Here is a 15,314-nt window from a genome sequence, read left to right as displayed (position 1 = left end):
GAACCCGAACTGCCACATGTCCCCTTATCTATACAGATGAATACTCCAAATAGACTGGGGGAAAGCAGGGGGCTTGGAAGTCACATGCACTTTTTTTTCTTTTACAGGAATGAAGACAAATCCCCCAATAAAGTGATTTTGACAGTTTCTTAACCTTCCTTGATAGACCGAATTATAAAAAGAAATATATATATATATATATATATTCCCTCTAGATATGTCTGCTGCTTAATGCAAGCACCTTAATATGCTTGTCAATCTCGCTTTTCCCTAATTTCTCTGGTTTTCAGTGCCGCTCCGGTTCTCTTCTGGACCCTGAGACCTCAAATCCGACAAGCCAGCTCACACAGGGATTTCTTTTGGAGACCAGAAGTCATTTACTCAATATTGTCAATCTAAATCGCATAGACATTACATTGGGAAAGCAGCATCAACCCATCCTGTGTGAGCCGCCAAAGCTGAAGAGCATTCTCAGGGTCCAGAAAAGAGCTCGAAGCTAGACAAAGATTGAGAAGTATTTTGGAATGTGTTCATCAGGCCATTTAATGTGCACGGGGCCTCCAGGTATAAGAATAAGGATCAGGTGGTTGGAATTCCATTGCCTGATTCTTTTGATTGACAGGAAGATGAGCCACCAGATGATTTGGCTGAATCATCAATGGCAGTGGCTGTCACATTGCATAGGAGTGCTCGTCCAAGCTTAGCTTTTCTGTGCATGAGAGAGTCGCGAGAGTGAACGGTCATCTTCTGGTTGAAATACTATTGGGCTACCTAATGTGAATGGCAAGCTTTACACTGCAATGTAGATGTTTATAACACTAAGGGGACACAAAAGCATATAATAATGCTGATATAAATGATGGCGTACACAGCGGATGTCTATTTGGATTGTCTAAGCTGAGGATGATACATTTATAGAGCCAGCCGGATGGTGCACAGACCTTGAGTTCACCTGCAGCAGTCTGTGTCTGGACAGTCTCAGGGGAAGGAGAGGAATGAGCTAATTACTGTACGTGAAGGACAGATTGTGTGGGTATAAGACACAGCTTTGTGGTCAGACCCACTCCAGCAGGCTGATTTATGTACTGCTTAATGTTTCATTATCTACGCAGCATTATACATCGGAAAAACTTTATGTTCCCGTATAATGGTTTCTGCTGCTAATTAACCTACAGACAACAAATTTCCCATATTCAGAACATAGTTTAATTAGAAGACTGCTATAAAGATCAGCTTGTCACATTTATAGCATAAGTGCAAGGTCTTAAACTGGCAATAGATGTAACGTTTCAGCCTACATGTTCTCAGGTCTTTCATTATCATGACATTATCTACTTTGGACAATATATATTGGTTTCCAGGGTCCCCAGATAATAAGCAGATCACAAAGTGTCCCTTGCTGCCCAAAGATCAGCTGTGTTTTACGGAAGAACCAGGAAGCAAGTGTTCACTTTCCCTATAGCACCACCACAGGGGAAATTAGGCATTACAGTGCCCATTCAAATCAAATCACTAAACTTGTGTTGTATGCAGATGACCGATCCTCCACAGCATGAGTTACTTTTCATAACCAATTTAAGCTCTATTTACTATAAATAAGCATGTGTAGAAAGAAAAAAAATGCGCTTCATAGGACAACACTTAATGGAACCAAACATGATGTACAGATGTGTGTGATAAGACTCTCACTTTATCAAGTAACTACTGGAAGTGGAAGAAAGGCAATTCCGGCAGCTAAATAGGAAAGGGTTCTTTACAGTTAGAGCAGTCAGACTGTGGAATGCCCTACCGTAAGACGTAGTAATGAGTAGAGAGCTGTGGAAAAGAAGCGCAATAGGGTTTTACCCCAATATCACAGGGGGTAAAGACAGGGAGAAGTAATACTCACCAAATGAAGTTGTGAAAGTCACAACTACTATATAGGCATGGAAAACTGGGATCACGGCAGCAGCAACCCAAACGGCAGATAACAGAGAACAATAGAACAAAATCGGGTTTTTATCAGCCGCGCCAATGATCACTTCTCAGGTATTAAGATTAATGGATCTTTTATTTTGCACAGGTCTACGTGTTTCTGGAGTCTCAGCTCCCTTCCTCAGGACCATCAGGCATAAGAACACATCAAATCCCTACGTAAGACGTAATAATGGCAGATACTATAACAGCTTTTAGAAAAGGGCTGGATGATTTCCTCAGTACACACAACATTGTTACTTACTGATCAAATGTATAATTGGTGGAGGAATGGGCTAGATGACCTTAGGTCTTTTTTCAACCTAAGTTATGCTAGGAGCATCTCACCTGTAAAGCATTCTCTCACAATCGTGGCTCGGCTATGAATATAAGGCCTAAGCCACACGGCGAGAAAATCGGTGCGAGTGGAGTGCGATAAAACATCGCATTCCCCTCGGACCAATTCTAGCCTGTGTGACAGCACACATGAGCGATTATTTTCTCAGCCCTAATCGGACCGAGAAAACAATCGCAGCATGCTGCGATTGTAATCCGAGACTCTTTCTCTCGCACCCATTCAAGTGAATGGGGCGAGAGAAAAATCGCACTGCACTCGCGGTACACCGGTGTACTGCCAGTGCAATGCGAGAATGTCTATAGCCGGCTACACAGGCGAGAGGGAGAGAAATCCCTCCCTCCCCTCCTGAGTGCCGGCCCGCCCCCCGCAGCTGAGGTCTGCTCGCACGAACGGACCTCAGTTGCAAGGACACAAGCATGAGACTCGGCTCTGCTGTACTGCCAGCATGAGCCGAGTCTCATGCAAGGGGATCGCAGTAGTCCCCGTGTGGCCCCGGCCTTAGGCCTAAGCCACACGGCGAGAAAATCGGTGCGAGTGGAGTGCGATAAAACATCGCATTCCACTCGGACCAATTCTAGCCTGTGTGTCAGCACACATGAGCGATTATTTTCTCAGCCCTAATCGGACCGAGAAAACAATCGCAGCATGCTGCGATTGTAATCCGAGACTCTTTCTCTCGCACCCATTCAAGTGAATGGGGCGAGAGAAAAATCGCACTGCACTCGCGGTACATCGGTGTACCGTGCGTGCAGAGCGAGAATGTCTATAGCCGGCTACACAGGCGAGAGGGACAGAAATCCCTCCCTCCCCTCCTGAGTGCCGGCCCGCCCCCTGCAGCTGAGGTCTGCTCGCACGAACGGACCTCAGTTGCAAGGACACAAGCATGAGACTCAGCTCTGCTGTACTGCCAGCACGAGCCGAGTCTCATGCAAGGGGATCGCAGTAGTCCCCGTGTGGCCCCAGCCTAAGTCTTAAAAACATACAAAATAAATTCTCTGGTCGGAACGTATCTAATAAGGAGGATCTCAAATAATCATTGCAGAAGCTCTCTTCATTGCAGGTGCAGCCATACAACAAGTTTCACAGACGAAATCCAAAATATGTTACATGTCTTCACTATCAATAAAGAGTACTTCTTTGATGATCCCTTGAAATCCTTATTATTAGATATGGCTCCGACCAGAGAATTGCTTTAGTTATATCCCAATGACTGCTGTTTCCTATATAATAACTGTGAACATGAGACTCCCTCTATTCCCCAGAAATTTTAAATGGGTATATGAAAATGGGTATCTTTAGTTAACCCATTTAGGAAATTTACATTAAATCAAAAAAATGGCAAAAAATAAAACAACTGCAATAATGGAGACCTGCAAGTCAATCTGAAAAACCTGATTGGAGTAACAACTGTGGCACAGTATACGGAGGCAGAAGCAACTTGCCAGATGCTCCTGATTCATTAAAGGGGTTGTCCACAATTAGGACAACTCATTCTGATTCCACATGTTTCCCCCAAGTAAACTAATAATGCCTATACTCACAGCCCGTACTGGTGCCCTTCCAGCAGTACTGCAGCTCGCATTGCCGGGGTTCACGTGAGGTTGTGATGTCACACGAGCCCTTTGTCCAATCAGTGCCGGCTTCCTTCTTCCTGACTTTGGACCAAACAATCAATCAACAGGAAGTGAGCACTGTGGCTGCGTTCACTTTCTGTTGATAAACTAGTTTTGTCCGAAGGCGGAGAAGGAAGCCGGTACTGATTGGACACAGTGAACCATGTCGTCGCTGCAAGGGCAATGATATGGGAGGGGACTATAGACTTTATAATTTTACCTGCGGGAAACATGTGGAATTAGAAGGGGTTGTGCTCGTATTGGACAACCCCTTTAACACTAGAAGTCCCGGAAATTTCGAGCTCTATGGGTTCCAAAAGGTATAAATGTTAAATGACCCCTCTCTGGGACTTCTAGTGTTAAGAGGTGTGCACCTCTTAATTACGGTAATCAGGAGCGTTTGACTTTGACATGCCCCCTTATCAAGCCTGGTGAGAAAATCGCCTCCATTGATGAATTGCGTGATGTCTGAGTAGTTGTTCGCTGAGTGTCACTAAACCGCCACATGAACACCCGTTAAAATGAACCCATCACCAAGATGATCCTGAGAAAAGCGTTCACGATTGGTAGATTACTTCCAATACACAGACAGAGAATGATCTGCCAATAGCATGCATCATTATATATATATATATATATATAAAATCAACTCCATCCAAGCAGTGCATGAGCTTTACAGCTTAGAAATGTATGGATTTTATATAACATTGTCATATTGACAATAATTCTGACATTGAAGGTGAATCTGAGAAAGATAAGGCAATACTCACAGTCTGTAAATCGGTGGTCAGGCCCTCTATGTAGGATTTCAGCTTTTCAGTGGTTTGCAAACATTCCTGCAGAAAGCTGCAAATAAGTCATTATTCTGGGGTCATATCACCACTTTGATGTATACATGCGAGAAACGTTCAATGCACATGCAATTACTGACTGCACTCATTACATAGCTGATGCTCTCCGACTACAAGCACCACATTTGTGGCATTTTTATCTCCATGTCCTTTTACGCGACAGGCTTTATTTATCAGAATGACTCTCTACTGACTACTGAGCAATACTCCGCAATCTATCTGCTCTCATTGTAAAAGAGCCATCACTTGTACATCAGAGAGCGTGAACGTCCTTGGGCTTCGATGTGAAGCACATCTACCGTCTGTACATTTCAGAAAATAAATGCGGTTTCAAAGGCAAACAAGAGTCTATTTTTTTTTTTTATTTGAAGAAAATGCTAAAACAGAATGTGAACAATGAGATATCGAAATGGTAAATGTATATATAATCCCAATTATTTAAAAGATAGACTCATTAATAATATGGAAATGTCCTAGTTCTGACGAAGGGGCACTGTGCTCTGTAGATCATTACCGCTCTTCATTCAGCGCTAGAAGAGACAATCGGGTCTCAGGATTTTACTAATAAGATAATGCTCAACATATGGCGCCAATGAAACTCCCAGCTCTGACTTAACCCCTTCACCACCAGGCAGTTTTACGTTTTTGGTTTTCGTTTTCTCCTCCCCTTCTCCCAAGAGCCATAACTTTTTTTTATTTTTACATCAATATAGCTATGAAGGCTTATGTTTTGCAAGACGAGTTGTAGTTTTGAATTACTGACATGGGAAAAAAAAATTCCAAGTACGGTGAAACTGCAAAAAAAGTGCAATTGCACGATTGTTTTTTTTTCATGTTTACCATATGGTAAAACTGGGCTGGTATTATGATTCTCCACATCAGTACGAGTTCGTACACACCAAACAGGTATAGTTTTACTTTTATCTAAGTGGTAAAAAAAACATCTGAAGTTAGTATAGAAAAAAAAAAAAAAGAATTGAGCTTTTGTCGCCATTTTTACGAGACCCGTAACTTTCTCAGATTTTGGGATCTGACGCTCCTTGTCCAGTAAAGACCTTTGACAGACTGCATTGGTGGGAAGTAATCTAGATAGCAACCATTCCACAATATAATTAAGATTCCTTCCATACTTGAAGGGGGTGATGAGTTTTAAGAAGAGGCAAATTGCAAAAGAGCGTTTGAGTATGCTGAATTACAATGCCTTTCAACGCCAATGAATGAGCCACCCTCAGAGCTGTCTTGAAGCTACTCTGTCCCCTCTATTAAAAAAAAAAAAAAGTTTAGGCTCTTGGAAGAAGCGGATGAAAAAATAAAAACGCAAAAACAAAAAAAATCATGCAGTCCATAAGGGTTTAAGTTCTTAAGCCTAATGTAAAAATAAAAGCCCAGTGGTGACTACGACCTCTGCACCCCTACTGTATAGCTCCTGACATATTCATATCTTTGTATAAATATAATTTTTCTAAGCAAGTGAAAGTTTTGCTACTGTCACACAGAGATTTTCACAAACTTCCCCGAATGTCATGGCGCGTCGGGTTCTCTTCAAACTACTGATTCAGCCACTGGACCCGATAACTTCTCAGCATAGGCTGACTCAGGCGTCAACCAACAGATTAGTAGTTCATAGGTAGGCTAGCAAGAGTTAATCTCTGTTGGTTTGCTTGTGAATCATCTTTGATCATGTGCTGTGGGGGAGCCAATCACATCTGCTCTCCTCCTGTATATGCTGGCTGGACACTTCCATTAGTGCCAGCTATAGTTTATCTTACTTGGTCTGGAGAGGTGTGGTGGTCCAGACTATCAGGTGTGATACCTGTTGCTATTCTCCTACTCTTGTTTTTCTTCTGAGTCTCTTTTTGTCTATTCCTGCAGTGTGTCAGAGTTTTGGTTTTCCCTTTTCTGTCCTTTTTGGTTTATCATCTTACTCCTGCCCCATCCCTCCCTGGGGGGAGGGGGGTATTAAAGTAGTATTTCTCAGAAGTATAGAGGGGCACGGGACTCCGGGGTCTCCATCATAAGGAGTAATCCAGGGGTGAAGGATAGCCTAGAGTCTTCTACCATAAGAGACAGCATAGGAGCCCCCTGTCCCTCGCTATCTCTAAGTAGCATCGCGACCGCTACAATGTAATTAAATAAAAAATTCTCTAAAGATGACAAGCATACTTTTAACTTGCCAAAACCCTTAAACCCCCTAACTTCTGTGCATCATTTACAGTATACACAGAGATTAATCACCATGATAGAGGGAGGTTTGTGAGTCATAAATACTGTGATCTTACTTGCACTGGGAGGTATAGTGCTTGATAAGGTTCTGTAGAAGATCCACACCTTTTTTGCTTTTGATCTCATTGACTTTGATGAGGTACTAAAAATAAAAGTGAGAAATATGGATTAGAAGGACATTACTCTTTGACAATAGGCACACAATTCAGGCCATGATAACCGTTATTGCTGGTGAGGGCAATTTTTTTCCACTAGTCATAAAAAAGAATAACGAGTTAATAGAAGATAAACCAGTATATATAAAGATAGACCCATCAGAGATAACTGATTGAGGCATGATACTGTACATCATGGGTGGGTGTCATTTTCTTCAGCCTCTGGGAACAGCAGTGTTTCAGCCGCCAGCCCTTTACTTCCTAACTACACTGTGAGCACGCAGCGTTCACTACTGAACACTGCGGTGCATGCAATGAAGAATTACATCTTGGTCAGCATCAGGAGGATGTTTGTGGGCGGCATTAGATCGATCTGTGCTCCCGACCCTGCCAGCAGTGCAGTGCCTCCTTTGTGATGTATATGCACCAGGCCCACTGTCTCATACATAATGTATGCACCAACCCCAGTGTGATATACTTTATACATAAACCAGTCCCAGTGTCTCCTATGTGATGTATATGCACCAGGCCCACTGTCTCATACATAATGTATGCACCAATCCCAGTGTGATATACTGTATATATATATAAACCAGCCCCAGTGTCTCCTATGTGATGTATATACACCAGCCCCAGTATCCGCTATGTGATGTATATACAGCAGTCCCAGTGAGTTCAATGTAATGAACATACACCAGCCCCAATGTGATGTATATACATATAATGTATGCATCAGTCCCACTGTCTCCTATATAATATATACACCAGTCCATTGTCTCCTTTGTCATGTACACACCAGTCCCACTGTCTCCTACATAATGTATGTACCAACCTGACTGCTCCTATGTAATTTATACACTAATCCCTGTATTCTATGCGATGTATTTACTAGTCCCAGTGTGTCCTATCTAATGTATATAAACCATTGACACAGTCTACTATGTGATGTATATTATCCAGCCCGATGTTTCCTATGTGGTGTGTAATGACTCAGTATATGGCCACTTGTGTGGGGGGTGAACTGTTCATAATTAGGCCAGACATATTGTTCCTTTCTTTGGTAAGTCAAGAGACGTTAGCCACTGTTTCATGTCAAACTGACCAGAGCCCTATTGTCTTTTAAATGTGTATTGTATTGCCTCAGCCCTTTTGACTACATAATTCAGAGGAAAATTATGCAGTCGGACTGAACTAGTGACCAATGAGAAAACGGTAATCTCCCATCAATCCTGTAAGCCACAATACCCTGAAATGAGAACTGAGGAATATAAAAAGAAACTTGCTCCTGTCACCATATTCATTCCAAAGGACCTCAGCCTAGGATCTATGGTTCCAGCTGGAGGATCACAGAATTGCTTCACTATTCAACACTGAGTCCAAAAATTCGCTTGGTGAACCCAGGTTGGAGCAATTCAGTCACCTAGCTACATATCTTGCTTTGCTCGGTCAACTTCCTAAGCTTTACGCTATCTCCTCTCAGTGGATGCTCACCAAAAGCAGAGTGCTGCTGGTCGGGATAGTTGGCCCCGCAAGTACCAAAGTCATGAAGATTCTAATTCCTTGCGAGCCAGCAGAAGGGTAAGACTCTGTCTCTCTGCTACCTTGTGTTCTTGCTAGGAATATATGATATGCTTGTGCCTGTTGGTGACCCAATAAAGTCTTATCTATGGTTGTTTACCTCACCCTGTGTTGTCTGAGTAGTGTTCTGCACATGGAGAAGGATCATAGGCGTTAAAAGGGATGAGCGCTGGTCTGTGCAGTCTTTCTGAAGACAGCCAGGACAGCGGATGAGAGCACCCACCGATCCTCGTGTCCCCACATGATGTAAACCGCAGGGTATACTATGTGATGTGTACTGCAGACCTCCCACTGCTTGAGTTCTATAAAGGTTATCTGACCAGTGATTACTTTCCCACTTCAGTCCTTGCATCCCACAAAACAGATCATATTTGGTGGATTTCCTTAAGGCTGTTTTACACGCAGCGACATCGCTAGCGATGTCGCTCGTGAAAGCACCCGCCCCCGTCGTTTGTGCGTCACGGGTAAATCCCTGCCCGTGGCGACCAATATCTCTAGCACTCGTTGCACATACTTACCTGCCTAACGACGTCGCTGTGGCTGACGAACTGCCTCTTTTCTCACACGGCAGCCATCCAATTGAAGCGGAGGGACGGAGAGCAGCTGCAGGAAAGTCACGCCCACCTCATTGACGGAGGACGCAGGTACGGTGCTGTTCGTCGTTCCTGGGGTGTCACACGTAGCGATGTGTGCTGCCTCAGAAACGACGAACAACCTGCGTCCAGCACCAGCACCAATATTTGGGATTTGAACGATCAACGATTAGGTGAGAATTTTTGATCGATAGCGGTCGTTCGTACGTTTCACACGCAACAACGTCGCTAACGAGGCCGGATGTGCATCACGAATTCCGTGACCCCAATGACATCTTGTTAGCGATGTCGTTGTGTGTAAAGCCCCCTTTATTGTTGAACTGGTGATTGAATTATTAGCAAGGAATCAGAAATTGACACAGATTTTCTCATCTGTGCAATACTCAGGAAATCTGTTGGGAGCCATGAAGACAGGAGTTGGGGAACACTGTTCTAATGGATACTTCTAACAATGGCCTCTAACATAGCCCACTGTGTAGGCATACAGTATCATACATTGGTCATTACAAAGCATATAGCATGTTGTATATATTCTTTTACTGACAAATACTGTATGTATTCAGTGACAAGTACGAAAACACTGTACAGGTATACGATAAGGGAAAGGGGATTTGATGTGATCGGCCTATTGCCTGCATACAAATATAAGCTTTCTTGCTGCACACACCGAATGTGTGCAAAATTGAAGTGTAAATTATTATTGTGTTTCCCCGAAAAAAAGCCCTAGCATGATTTTAAAGGATTTTTGGACTATGCTTGAAATATAAGCCCTAAACCAAAAATAAGCCCTAGTTACAGTCGGGGCCGGTGTTAGGAGGAGTCAAACTTGGTATTCCAAGGTGCAGGTTGTTTAAGGACCTTTGATGACTTTACAGCCATGTGACCAAATGTCTCTTAATTGCAGCAGTCTAACAGCCTGTCTAATGTGCAGTTCTATTATACAGGACAGGCATTAGGAGAATGGGAGAGGAATCTGGAAAATGTCACAGGGATGATAGTGCTGCTTCAGGACCTTTGTGAAATCACATCATGTGACCAAAGGTCATTGCAGGAATCTAAAGCTAAAGAGGAGACAGGTTGGTATGTGTGTGTGTGTGTGTGTGTGTGTGTGTGTGTGTGTGTGTGTGTATGGATATGATGGATAGATAGATAAATAGATAGATAGATCCAGACACGTGTTACATACAGGATTTGGAGAGTTATGTTTATGTTCCAGAATATGATATGAATATATTTAAATAAATGATGATTTTTTTGATTCAAAAATAAATGTGGATTGTTGTTTATGGAAAATAAATAAGACATCCTCTGAAAATAAGCCCTAACTCATTTTTTGGTTTTATTTTTGGGGAAACACGGTACTTATAGGCATTTTTTGCATGAGCCCATGGCTGACACAGGAGTAAACTAGAGATAAATGCATGCAACATATGGTAAAATACAATTATAGCTTCTTACTTCACACATCTGTAACTGGAACATCCTACGCTCTTTCTCCAGCTCTTCAGCTATTTCTCCTCCTGCCACCTCATTTCTCACCATCCCATACTGCTTGGCCAACTCTCTCTTCTCCTTTTCAATTTTAGTACTATTAAAACAAATTCGGTTGCCAAAACATTAAAATTAGGATGGATATGCATCATAACATCAAGCCATCAATATGGCACATGGAAATTTTCCAAGGTAGAATTAATAGAATGAAGAGAACAATTACTCACTCTAGGACTAAATTCAGTTGAAAAAGAAACTAAAGGATACTTTTCCCAATAAGAATACAAATTATATGTAGTACATGTTGAATTTATAATTGAGCAAAAAGATTTGCAGGACCCTGGTCCAGTGGCCACATGGATGATCCGTGAGCACCGGCCAGAGCCCTGCAAACCTACTCCTATCGGCCCACATTCCCAGCAACACTTCTCATTGGAAGGTTTGGCGAGACGCCATGGGTGCATCGTGACATATGTATGACGTTTCGATGGGCCTACTAGTCAAAAGAGGAGTCAGGTATGCTGGCAGGTAAGAGGAGGCTTTTGTGGCTCAGGTCCGGGACCGCAGGCTATTGAGCAAGCCACTGGACCAGGGTCTTGTGAATGCTTTTGCTCAGCTCCAATGTCAATACTTTTAAAATAATTGGACTACAATATTTAAAAGAATATTTAACTGTTCTCAACTAAACTTTAAGGGAATGCTCACATCTGCATTGGATGCTGGACACCATGATGAAATCCCAATGGACCCTATTAGAATTAATGGTGTCAGTCATGCACCAAATTGGACACTGCTTTTAATTTTGTTCTTTTGCTTCTATGGACAGAGAAAAGCAAAAAAATGAATTCATGTTTGTAATTAACAAACAGAGGTGTGTACATAGCCTTAAGGGGGCTTTACACGCTACGATATCGTTAATGTTTTATCGTCGGGGTCACATCGTTAGTGACGCACATCTGGCGTCATTAACGTTATCGTAGCGTGTAACAGTTATGTGGACCTAAACCGATCGCAAAAGTGGCAAAAATCATTTGCCGTGGAGAGATCGTCCTAAAACCAAAAACCGTTCACCTCTCATTAGCGATGTTGTTTGTCGTTCCTGCGGCAGCACACATCGCTGTGTGTGACACCGCAGGAGCGAGGAACATCTCCTTACCTGCCTCCACCGGCAATGCGGAAGGAAGGAGGTGGGCAAGATGTTTACATCCCGCTCATCTCCGCCCCTCCGCTTCTATTGTACGACTGATGTTTGACACTGCACGACCCGCCCCCTTAGAAAGGAGGCGAATCGTTGGCCATATCGACATCGCAGGGCAGGTAAGCCGTGTGACGGGGCAGCGCGATTTTGTGCGCGACGGGCAGCGATATGCCCGTGTCGCACAAACTATGGGGGCGGGTATGCACGATAGCGATATCGTTACCGATATCACTACCGTGTAAAGCTCCCTTTAGGGTCCATGAACACAGAAAAATAAGTGTACACAGACTTTTTGTTGGTCTGTATTATAGACCTCTACAAGTCTCCATAATGTCTCCATTGCAGATTAGATTAATATCATCGGAACTTTCCATAAGTCAAAAATAAATGGGGCGGCTTAACAAACCTTGCAGTAAACTCATAAGATATCCAAAACTCTTAATGAAAATGTATTTTTCTGGGTTAGCAAAACTGAAAATTAGGCTATAATATTTCCACTTACAATTTATTTTCATAATCCTTCCAAGCTTTATCAAATGGTTTCTTTAGATCCTGCAATAACAAAAAAACATGAAAGTTTGCTGAATCCTAAATAATGATAAAAATAATACTTACTCTGCAAGTAATTTTAAAGAAAATGTCTTGTTGTTTTGGCCGGTTTCCAGGGAAACAGACGACAAACAAACCCTGTGTAGTCTGATCCTACAGTTATACTCCCTTTCATCTGTCTCATACTCTAATCTACCAATTTTAGGTACTTGGAACTGTATAGAATTTTAGCACTCAAATCCTGGCTATGATAAACACTCATTGATACATAAGGCATCTTACTTTTCCGAGCTAAAACTCACCCCTCAATCTGAGTTGTCCTAGTTTTAGCAAATTTGGCAAAATAATTTGAACATCCTGGTCCCTTTTCACTTCTAGAAGTAATTTTATGCTATTGGATAGATATGTACACTTGGTTTTGATAAGTTTCTATTGTCATTCCATGATATTGCAAATTCCTAACCCTAAAATGAACCCAAACGACATAGTGGCATTCTTGCAGGTTTTTCAATTAGCACACCGGTTCTCCTCCAATTTATGTCTGCCCGACTGAGAAGTGATATTCCATGTGTTTGTGTCTCCCTTCTTGACATGTTCAGAGGTTTATTTACCTGACAAAAGTGGGGTATAGAATCAAATAGCTTTTTCTCTGTCGCTTCATTGGGGAATACAGGAACCATGGGTTAGTCTGCTGACACTAAAAAAAGTCTTACAAAAAAAGTTGTCTTCTCTCCCGCAGACTGGACCTCGCCTGCTAAGATCAGACCTCCTGAGTCTATCTTAGTGTCAGTTGGAAGCAGAAATGGGTCCAATTCGCAGACCGGTCATAGCCTTGGTAGCGTAGGTGTTAACTTTTTCTCCTCGTTTTTGTGTGTTTTATATCTTGAATGATGATCATTAAGAGGGGTAACAGACTGTGAATGTGCACTCTGTTTGTCCCCACTAAGTGAAGGCGAGTACAGCCTGTATTCTCTCTCGTTGGTATGGCAGGACCGTGTTCTTTGACACAGTTGGCGATCAGGTACCTGGGGCAGGTCACTTTACCTTGTTGACGCCTTCCTGCCCACCTACCATAACGTGGCATGGTGTGTGTGCATGGAGCAAAAGATGGAGTCCGGACTTCGCAACACCTAGCAACTAGATCTCCCTTTTTCAGGACAGTTAAGTATGTCCCTTGCTTGCACTGTCACCCCTTTTTTCAGTTATGGGATTTCTTTTTTTTTATGGCAGCACGACGTTAGAGTCCTTGTTAAGGTTTCATGTCCATATTTTGCTTTCTCTCTGCTCTGTGCACCCCAGCAAGTTTTTGGCTTTCGTTTCCTCCTGTTCCCTCCCCTCCCCTGGGCAACAGCCTAAGCAAGAACCAATACTTCTGATTTAGCAATATATTTCTTTATAATCTCCAACACAGAGACAACTTTAGGATATCCCATGGTTCTGGTGTCCAACAATAAAGCGACAGAGAAATTAAGATTTTTCTTACTCACTGTAAAATCCCTTAATTGTAGTGTTCATTCGGGGACACAGCACCCACCCTTGGTGCAGTTAAAGGGTATTCCCATCTCCAAGATCCCATCCCAATATGTAGTAGGTGTAGTAATAGGAATATTAGCAAATACCGCCAATTAAAAATGTAGTATAGTTCTCCTGATATAGCCATGTCTCTTACTTCATGTGCAAGGCATTGCAGTTTAGGTATCAATGGTTATGACCACAAACAACTAACTGTCACTATATGAGTGGACGTAACCATGACTACCCAAGCTAAAATACCCTGCACATGAGGTAAGAGACATGGCTATATCAGGAGACTATACTACATTTCTAATTGAGGGTATTTACTATTATTATTATTATTACACCTACTACATATTGGAATGGGATCTTGGAGATGGGAATAACCCTTTAAGTTTCTTTTTTCTCTCGGGGTGGTTATGCTTTTACTATCATTTCTTCATACCTTAGCTCTTTTTGCTTCCCTTACTGCTTACTCGCTAAGTGAAGAGGCCTGGTGTTAGCAGGTGAGGTATAGTCCGCTGGGGAGGTTCCAACTTTTTTGCTAAGAGGTTTTGTAAATGTCAGCCTCCAGGTGGCAGCAGATTAACCAATGGTTTCTGTATTCCCCAATGAAGACTATGAGAAAGATTTTTCAGTGAGTACCAAAAATCCTCCTATTTGTAATCATGAAGCATGCAATTCTGGGTTATCTTACTTTGAACCTGATGATAACGATAACAGCACAAATGAATGCGGCAGTTCACTCTAAACAAATTTATCAGCCAATGGCTATAAAATGTATTTATTATTTTATTATAAATTTATTATAAATTTATTTAGCCAATGGCTATACAGAGAAAGGACTGGCATGGCTGAATGGCTTATTACAATAGTGATGTCCTTTCTCTGCTTATGCCTCAGCAGTGACAATATTCATAGCAGGTATAGGGCTAAACATAATTTTCTTTAAAATGAACATTAACTTATATTTTTGCTTTTATCTTTATTTCTTTACACATAGCACTGAATATGTGCCAACATAGGAAATGTAAAGTGCAAAATACAATCCAGAAGTGGAGCTGCCAGGACTAAGCCTGTTCGTGGCAAAATGAACACCTTGGAAATAGAAATATATGAAGCATATTAGTAGGCTCTATATAGGTGGACCACCTCTTTAAGGCTTGCTGCATTAAAGGGAAACTGTCACCAGGTTTTTGCCCACTATTCTGAGAGCAGCATAATTTAGAGACAGAGA

The 15,314-nt window shown here is 42.2% G+C and overlaps 1 protein-coding gene across 3 annotated transcripts in view; it reads right to left on the bottom strand.

Annotated features, from left to right (window-relative positions):
- Window positions 1-15,314, bottom strand: part of LOC142311456 (arf-GAP with SH3 domain, ANK repeat and PH domain-containing protein 1-like) — a 298,879-nt gene that overhangs the window by 74,932 nt on the left and 208,633 nt on the right. For all 3 annotated transcript variants that reach the window (XM_075349907.1, XM_075349909.1, XM_075349908.1), the window contains 4 exons: window positions 12,516-12,565; window positions 10,783-10,912; window positions 7,055-7,140; window positions 4,695-4,770 (listed from right to left, as the gene is read on the bottom strand). In XM_075349907.1, coding sequence (XP_075206022.1) covers window positions 4,695-4,770; window positions 7,055-7,140; window positions 10,783-10,912; window positions 12,516-12,565 — 342 coding nt within the window. The remainder of the gene's footprint in view (window positions 1-4,694; window positions 4,771-7,054; window positions 7,141-10,782; window positions 10,913-12,515; window positions 12,566-15,314) is intronic.

Source organism: Anomaloglossus baeobatrachus, chromosome 5, assembly GCF_048569485.1.
Source record: "Anomaloglossus baeobatrachus isolate aAnoBae1 chromosome 5, aAnoBae1.hap1, whole genome shotgun sequence".
NCBI classification, from domain to species: domain Eukaryota; kingdom Metazoa; phylum Chordata; class Amphibia; order Anura; family Aromobatidae; genus Anomaloglossus; species Anomaloglossus baeobatrachus.
Note: the sequence above shows the minus strand (reverse complement) of the source record. Positions and strands in the feature narration are given on the sequence as shown.